The following is a 9,442-nucleotide window of genomic DNA, read 5'->3' as shown; positions in this document are numbered from 1 at the left end:
CAGATATGGCTCTTAGGGTGGAGCTCAGTCCAAGAGGTTTACAGGACTTAAACTCCAAGGGATTCGTGACTTGGCGATGCATAAAGTTTTCTTCAGATCTCATTTCCCACGTCTGAGTGACCAGCTTTGAAATCGCAGACCAGAGACAACTAAGGGAGCTACAGCTATTTTGTGTTAAATCAGTCCTGGAGCAGAGAGAATGTTCAGGCAGTCTCGCGAAGATGAGAACCTCTTCTGGAGGGGAGAGGTTATAAAGCAGATAAGGATTCCTAGGCGAGCAGCTACCGCATCCTCTGCCTTCAGCCGAGCGTCGCATCCGGACTCGACTGCAGCTCAGATCCAGAGAGAGGAAGGTGGGATAGGAGGAGGTGGGAAAGGGAGAGGAAAAAAATAAAAAAAGGAGCTGGGGGAGGGAGGGGTGCAGCCAGGGGAGTAAACGAGAGAAGAGCGCGCGGGGGGAGGTGGAAATGCGGGGAGCGCGCCTGGCGCAGAGAGCTGAGTGGACCGCTCCAGACAGCGGCGCGTGCAGCAGCTCCTGAAAGCGGCGAGTTAGCAGAGCCGGGCTGCGTTTCCAGCAGGAGCTGCGAGCTCAGTGCAAGCTCACAACAAGGTGATGTGCCTGGAAGCATTCTTTTGCCCGCGCGGGGTGCCGCAGCTGGGGCTTCCTCCCTTATACCCCCTCTCGTCCCCCGGGTCTGCGGGTCTGCGCGTGTGTGAGCGCCCGGGTTTGGGGGTAAAACCTCCGGGGAGGGGGCACCCCGTCCCTGCTTGTCTCCTCCTCCCTCTACCCCTGTCGTCGCTGATGCATGTATTCCCGGGTTTCCCGGTCTTCTTACCCCTTGTTTGACACTGCCCCACTCCCCGCCCCCCGGTTGTGTCTCCTTTCCCAGATGCTCAAGGTGTCAGCCGTATTGTGTGTGTGTGCAGCCGCTTGGTGCAGTCAGGCTCTCGCCGCTGCGGCGGCGGTGGCTGCGGCCGGGGGGCGGTCGGACGGCGGTAATTTTCTGGACGATAAACAATGGCTCACCACGATCTCTCAGTATGACAAGGAAGTCGGACAGTGGAACAAATTCCGAGACGTAAGTGCTGCGCACCCCCATCCCCGGACGCAAGAGCGCGCTGCTCCCAGGCGGGGGCCGCGGCAGCTGCGGGTGGGTGGGCGGCGGACTCGATTTTCCGAGGACAGGGGCGCGGGGAGCCGGGCTGCGCTCGGGGTGGGGGAAGTTAGCGGTGGCGATGACCCCTCCCGGCTAGTGCTCGGGAGAAGCTGCTTGCTGGCTGCCCCGGAGTTCAGATCTCACCAGGTGCCCTCCTGCCTCCTGCATCCTCGTCTCCCGCGTTCCTCCCCACCTCCCTCGGCCCCCAAAGGTTTCCAAAGTGCTTGGCTCTACCTTCTCAACTTTTGAATGGTGTTTCTGGCAGTAGTAAACACGGCAGATAGATGCGCCTTGGCGATGGATTGCCACTCAAGCAACTAGGATCGATCCCGTTACTAATGGTCCATTAAGGAATTTGAGGGAGGAGGGAGGAAGATGTAAGATTTCTAAATGCCGGCTCTCCCAGGGGTGGGAGGTGGTTTGGGCGCACCAGCCGGCAGAAGTTGAACTGCGCTTGATCCCATCAAATTGCTGATCAGATTTGTGCTCCAGCATTAACTTTAACACAGAGCATGTTTGTAGCGCATTCGATACGGTTTTATTCCGGAATGCATCCCTGCCGGAAAATCCGCCCGGTGAGGGGGGTCGTGGCGGGGGGACTTCCGTAGGGGGTGGCTCTGAAAGGGTTAAACTGTAGACTCCCCGGGGTGTGTCCTCAAGGGTTATTAAGAACGAGGCAGGTGTTGAGACGTTTGTTTGCCTTGGAGTCGCTGGGGGTGACTTCCAGTCATTTTCCCCACCTGATCTGAATGGAGCCGGGGAAGAGCTGCGGGCGGGAGAAGCGCGGTTCACCTCCCAGCTTTCAACTTGGCTGTCCCAGCGAGGTGGCGGCCCGGGCCCCGGATTACCGCCCCCACCCCCAGCCCACCTTTTAAAACCCGGGAGGCCCGAAAGGAAGCGAGAGTGATTCACAGACACCCTGCCAACCTTTATGGTGACATTTGAGAGAATTTCTCCTGGAGTCCATCTGTACTGCCCTACGTAGACATGAGTTAACTTCTTTCATCAGCTCACACTCTGTCACGATTTGGGAAAATAAATGGAAGCTTAGATTAGTTTTCATCTTGGCTCCTCTATCCCCTGCTCCCAACACCCCTCACATGAGTCAACTGAAGAGGCAAAACACGTAGCTGTTTCTGGCAGAGGGATTCCTGAAGAGACGCTGATTTTCACTTCAAAATTAGATGTAACTCATAGATACTAGGCATGGGTACAGGGGTGAAAAATGGTAATGATAATGATAATACTTAATGGAGGACTCTGTCTTACACGTTTTACGAACAAAGCTTCAAATCATTTGAGTGTTAACCAAAATCCTTTACACATTTTTTTAAGTTTATGCTAATATTGAGTACAATCAAAAAAGCAAGCAAGCAAATGAGATATTTCTAAACCTGGAGAAGGATTTCTGCTTATCATATCCTTATTTGGAAAAAAAAAAATGAAGATTTTGTCATTATGTGAACAATGCTTCACATAATGACATTTTATTTATTGATGGCTGCTTGAAAATCTTTTAAAATAAATGTTAGGCTTTCTTCCCCAAAATATATTTTAAACCTTCGATCTTCCTGTACTCTGACTTTATTCAAATTCCTTTATTGCATTTTTAAAGGCAACCAGTTATGCTTGAACAGTTTGTAAGTGTGTTTGATTAAAACTATGGAGGCAAGGTGTGTTGCCTGAAATAATTAAATATTCTAGGAATCATTCATCCAACTTATACAGACACAGAATAGATCATTTTATTGTTATAGTACTTTCAGTTATCCTTAGTTGATCTCTGGTGCAGGGCGGGGGTGGGGGGGACCATTAAAAGTATATGTTAAATTTAAATAAAGGATTTATTGAAATATTTTTAGCAAATACTTGTTTTGAAGGACATGTAATAATGAAAATATAATAAATTATCTATTTAAAAATTATATCAGGTTTTAGCATTACTACTTATTAAGATAATTATGTTTTTGTAAAGATAGCTTTTGGAGGGCATGGAGAAGATAAGTGTTATCTTTTTTCCACCCTTTTAGCCACCTGTTGCTTATTCTTAACATGATAAAATGTATGGTGATAGTGTAACATCTCAACTCAGAATGCAGAATCTGTATTTAGACCATTCACCTCACTGCTAATGTACAGATTATTTTTCCCTTCTTGGGAATCATTAACTTTTTTTTTTATTCTGTATTTTTTAAGATTATGGCTTTATTTATTTTTTTTTTTTTTCATTTTCATCTGGAAGCCCAAGGTGATGAGGCATTGCTTGAAGTGTTTGTGCTGCATGAATCTACCTTTAAATGTTCTGCATCAGCATTGATATCTTAAGTAATGGATTTGCATACTTAGTTTATACAAAGACAAGGAAACAAAGATATCAATCTCTTCTTTTAGAAATAATTTAACTGAAGTACTTATGTCTACTTTTCTCTCCTAAAGAAGTAGTTAATTTTATTTACAAAAAAGGTTAGAAATACCTAAGCATAACCAAGACTAGAATTAGTCTTTACTTTTTTGTGTGTGACTATTTTACACAAGCAATATTATTTTACAAGTAATTCCTTAATGAAAGTTTGAACTATATCTTCTTTTCAATTATATTTGAAAACTACTTTGAATAATATTTGAAAATGCAATCCATCATTATATTTTAACTGAATGGTTTTTAAGATAGATGTATTTTTTATATATTATATGCAATTCAAATATATAACTATATACTATGTATAATAAAGCTTTAGGAATCAGGAACATGGAAAGGAAGTATTATGTAAGAGTAGATGAACATAGGAAACACTGCCATTGATGACTCATTTTCTCAATTTCCTCAATATAAATCACAGAGAAATAATTAAACCAAAGCCAAACTTAACACAGAAGAAACTTCAAATAATTTTGACCAGTTTATACTAACAATGCTCTTTGAACAAAGTTTTGTTGCCCTTTAAAGTGTACAGAATGTCAGTATATACACAGAAAACCTGTCCTTTTGCAAATTAGTATAAAAAGTCCTGTGGACATTCTAACTACTACATCTTAGGAAAAATAAAAATTTTACTTGAAGATACAGAGAAGTCAACTCATTTAAAAGTAAGTATAGTAGATAGATCCAGAATGACTATGTTCAGAGTATAATTTTATGATTTTTAAAATAAAGCGAACAAACAAAAAACTTTCAACAAGATATATTTAACAGATACACTGGTTACATCACATTTACTACCTTTTTAGTTCTGTTGAGTAGTGATAAAATCAAGAACTCCAGATTTCCCAGGGGAACAATTGTGGGATACTACCTTTACCAAGAGCAGGTGTAAGGAATTCCTTCACTCCATTCTTACATGTATAAATGTATGCATGCTTATGAGGAGAATTGAAAATCTAGATCATTAAAAGAAAACAAAGTCATTAGCTTCTGAATCAAGTGGTCCATATATTGCATATTTCAAATATTTGTGTTTTATAAGTCAATTAAGGCAATTCATGCTTGCCGTAATCATGTAATAAATGAATATGGAATTTGGAAACCAATGAAGTAATTGATAATAAATTATATAACGCCTTTATCAATCTAAACTACTATGACTTCTCCGAAGTACATATTGTAATTAAAAATGACAAAAAAAAAGATACTGTATATTGGAAGCAGTGTAATAAAAGTGTACATGGCAATGTGGCCATGCTAATTTCAAATAACTCATGTAATAAAATCAGAACTGTGCCCATCTGCTGACATTCAAATGCTTCTGATTAAATTTATTGTTCAATAAAAATACCTGGGAGTGGAGGTAGAGGGTGAGAGGAGGGATGAACAGGTACAGCACAGAAAATTTTGGGGGCAGTGAAAATACTCCTTGTGTTTGTATAATGGTTGATATATATCATTATACCTTTGCTCAAACCCATAGAAAATACACCCCCAAGAATGAACTCTAAGGTAAACTATAGACTTTAAGTAATTATGAGGTTTCAGTGTAGATTCATCTACTGTAACAAATGGAGCACTCTGGTAGAGAGCATTCCTAATGGGGAGGTTATGCTTTTATGGTAGCATGTACCGTCCTCTCATTTCTCTGTGAACCTAAACTCCTCTAAGAAAAGACTATTGGAGGGGTGCCTGGGTGTCTCAGTGGGTTAAAGCCTCTGCCTTCACTCAAGTCAGGATCTCAGGGTGCTGGGATCAAGCCCCAAGTTGGGCTCTCTGCTCTGCGGGGAGCCTGCTTCCTCCAATCTCTGTTGGTCTCTCTGCCTACTTGTGATCTCTGTCAAATAAATAAATAAAAATCTTAAAAAAAAAAAAAAGACTATTGGAGAAAATCATAACCACAATCTCGTCATCTTACAAAACAGACGAATGACAACCTGGGGATCATTTTGAACATTGTTTCAAGAGATGCTTGCCATTCTTCTTGCAAAACCCATAATCAACTTCAGTTTGCACTGATTCCTTAACTAATTTTTAATACCCTTTAGATATACTGAAAACAATAAAAAAAGTCTTACAATTTGACTTTAAAAAATTCAACCTTAAAGGACATGTTAAGTGTTGTGAAAATGTAAAATACAGACTTACGCGTCTCAGCAACCCTCAAATTAGAAGTTGAATTTTAAAATGCCTGATTTGGATATATTGGATAGTACAATAGCCTTTCTTAACCTTTTTTTTTTTTATTGCCTTTTCTCATTTGAGTTGAGGTTTCATCTTAGTAGAGTATACAGATTATTTGAGAGGTAATGGCTGATGGGGGGGTGGGATATTTCCTGCCACTTAGAGGCTACAGAGGAGTAAAGCCCCCTGAGAGTCTATCAACTTTTACTGCTATTAGTTAGTAAACGAACAATTGGTTTCTATGCCTACTGCAAGTAAAGTATTTCATTACTTTAAAAGGCATAGAGATTTAGACATAATCTTTAAAGAATACTTTCTCAGTACTTTCCTTAGATTTATGATGCACCCTGGTTGTATTACCTAAACAGTCAGCATACCTTTAGCATGAGGGCTTCTCCTTTGTAGTACATTAAAAATAATTTTCTTATTTATAAAAAATAAAAAATTAAAAAAAAATAATTTTCTTACTTGAGATATAATTGACAAAATTGTAGATATTTAAGTTGTACAGTGTGATGATTTCATATTCATATATATTATGAAATGGTTACCTTTGGGATGTGCTAAGAGGAGGAAGGGAAATTTTACTACTTTATTTTTAAACAATATGTAAAAAATAATTATTAATAATTAGAGAAACTGAACAAATCAAACCACTATTCTCTCTGTTCAGGAACACTTTCTCAATAATGAATATCTAATTCTGATTTTAAAAAGTACGTTTTTAGTGTTTCTTACCATGAAACAATATCTTGAACTGTGGTAACCGTTACCTATATTTTATCATACTTGAGCACATAGGCTGTCTTTGGTAATTCTTCACAGTCAGTCTGTTGCATTCCCACAAGTGTTTTTCCTCTCTTACTTTTATCTTTTTTTCTCCTTTGATCTATTGATGACTATGGTCCACACTGTGTTTACAAATGCATGAAAGTGTATATAGTGTATATAGTATACGTACTTGCAAATCAGACCCAGTAAAGATTGTAGCAGGTGATTTTTTTTAATATTTGACTAGTATTCATATTGTTTAAATCACTAGAGGACTCAATCAAGAAAGAGGCAATTGACTATAGAGAAGCAATAAGTAGTCTTTGAAGATTCTGGAGTGAGTGAGTTACTACAGCAGCAAAGGGCTAACCCCATAAAGTAGTCTAACCCCAATCTGTGACATCTGAGTCCTAGTTAAAGAAAGGTGTGGTACAACCTCCACTACCTATTTCTTAACCCACCCACCCACCACCATGACCACCACTACCAAACTCACCAGTTAAGATTGATTTTGTCAAGTCAGATGTCACATGAGAAGAGCAGGTCAGAGAATGCCACTCATTTCTGGGAAGGGACTGTCAGGTAGAACTGCCATCACATTTTAAGACCCCATTTGAATTGAGTACAAAATTTAGTCAATTTGCTTGGGTTCTTCTAACACATAGAAATTATAGGGAAGTACTTTTAACTCTCCAGTTCTCATTACTTCTAGTGAATTATTAAGAAGGTGTAACCAAGTAGAATAAGAAGTAAATTACTTTGTGATTTAAATATATATATGTAAAATACATTTATATGCATGTATATATAGGTTTATGCATAAATATGTATGTATTATAATATATTTTGTATGTGTTTGTCTTCAAATAAGTAACAGATTAAATCATCAGGAAACCAAAGTGATTATATCTCGTATTATAAATATTTTTTACATGCTAATTAGAAAATAGGCACTCCCTCGGGGGCGCCTGGGTGGCTTAGTGGGTTAAGCCTCTGCCTTTGACTCAGGTCATGATCTCAGTGTCCTGGGATTGAGTCCCACATTGGGCTCTCTGCTTGGCAGGGAGCCTGCTTCCCCCTCCCTCTCTGCCTGCCTCTCTGCCTACTTGTGATCTCTTTCTCTCTCTGTCAAATAAATAAACAAAAAATCTTAAAAAATCTAAAAAAAAAGAAAATAGGCACTCCCTCTAAAATGTTGTTAAGACATTTTTTTTTTTTCTCCCTAGTTTAGCTTTCTGCATCTTGCAAATGCAAGCATAATCGCCTTTGCTATTATATGTGTGGTCACCACGTGCCTTTCTGGCTCTTAAGTCAGCTTGCTTGTGATTACACACTTCAGCTTTTTACCTAGTATACCAAAAGAACATCATATATTGCTATAAAACATCTTTTTTCCTACTTTTACAATAAGACTACGGTAAGACTGCTTTCAGATCTCATGATTCTGACTCAGAGTAACATTTTATATTCCTATGCAACTTTACTTTTCATGATCTGGGCTAGAATTATTTTATTATATTATATTATTTATATCTATATCCATATATACATCTGAAATTTGACTCTTCTATGCTATAAGTTCTTGGAGTATTCACTTACATTTTCCCCATTTATGAAAATTCTTTCATATTTTTTTTCTACTCATTCTACCTCCCCTAGTTTACAGATTCTTCTCCTTATTAGATGCTGAACTCTCTACAGTTACAGATGGTAGTCTCTTCCCTCTCAAAAAACCTACAGTTCAGGGGTGCTAGGATGCAGTTGGTTAAGCATCCAACCCTTGTTTTCTGCTCAGGATGTGATCTCAGAGTTGTGAGTTAAAGCCCCGTGTCACGCTTAGTGCTCAGTGTGGGGTCTGCTTGAGATGGTCTCCCTTTCCCTCCACCCCTCCCGCTCATGCTTTCTCAAGTAAGTAAGTAAATAAATAAATCTTAAAAAAAAAAAAAAAATCCTACAGTTCACCTAGCATTAGCACAGTGAAGGCTTAGAGTTAACATTGGAAACATATTTAATAAATACAGGAACATTATATTTAATGTGCATTGCCATCTGCAGTCATTAAGTAAAGGCTTTTAGAACTGTATTGCTTTTTATTGACCATTTCCATTTCTCACCACTGCCAGCCCAGTTCCGTAATATAAATGAAAATTTAATTTTATATAAAATATAAGGTTTCAAGTACAAAACTGGTTTAGTCCATAAGTTTCAAAATGCACTAAAATGGAAACACTGTGCCAAAACTGTCATGTTCAATTTCAGAGTGATAACAGTAGATGGGAATTATATGCATCTTGGCACTCCCTCTGCCAATTCATCCGATTCTTTTCCTATAGTTTCTCTTTGACCACATAATTTTTTGCTCTAAGGTTTTTAAATATTTTTTGCTGCCTACTACTGGTTTTAACGTAATGTTAAAAACCAGTATCTTCCCCCTTTTTCAACCGCTGCACTTCATTTAATGGTTGTATGGCTGAATCCAGATATTTTACAGATAGTCCAGATTTATGTCTTTGACTTCTACCTCACCTATAATGCCAGTGTGTTAGTCAGAGATAGGTTAAGTTCTTGCAAAATGGGGGCTCTGAATCAACTTGCCTGAATTAAGATAGAATTTTATTTCCCAACCAGGTGATGGTTAAAGTGAGCTTGACAAAATGAGCAGTCCAGGTCTGAACTTCCAGGATCACTCTCTCAGTATTTTCTATCATCAATTGTCATTTCCTATCCAGCAGGAAAGATTGAAGAGAAGGTCAATGCACCTTACCCTAGAACTTACCAGGACATTGTCATTGTGTGTATCTCAAGGACCTCAACTCAGTGACATGGCTATACCTTGCTGAATGGGGGGCTATGGAATGTCATCTCTAAAGGGAAAAAATTAACAGTAAAAGGAAGAAGGGAAAGCCAG

The 9,442-nt window shown here is 39.3% G+C and overlaps 1 protein-coding gene across 2 annotated transcripts in view; it reads left to right on the top strand.

Annotated features, from left to right (window-relative positions):
- Window positions 1-206: 206 nt before the first annotated feature.
- Window positions 207-9,442, top strand: part of SPOCK3 (SPARC (osteonectin), cwcv and kazal like domains proteoglycan 3) — a 489,739-nt gene continuing 480,503 nt past the window's right edge. Inside the window, exons 1-2 of one of the 2 annotated variants that reach the window (XM_059174767.1) lie at window positions 207-353; window positions 891-1,079. In XM_059174767.1, coding sequence (XP_059030750.1) covers window positions 891-1,079 — 189 coding nt within the window. In that variant the 5' untranslated portion in view covers window positions 207-353. Of the gene's footprint in view, window positions 354-441; window positions 611-890; window positions 1,080-9,442 lie in introns of those variants that run through there. The other variant, XM_059174763.1, reaches the window with a different exon arrangement.

Source organism: Mustela lutreola, chromosome 1, assembly GCF_030435805.1.
Source record: "Mustela lutreola isolate mMusLut2 chromosome 1, mMusLut2.pri, whole genome shotgun sequence".
NCBI classification, from domain to species: domain Eukaryota; kingdom Metazoa; phylum Chordata; class Mammalia; order Carnivora; family Mustelidae; genus Mustela; species Mustela lutreola.
Note: the sequence above shows the minus strand (reverse complement) of the source record. Positions and strands in the feature narration are given on the sequence as shown.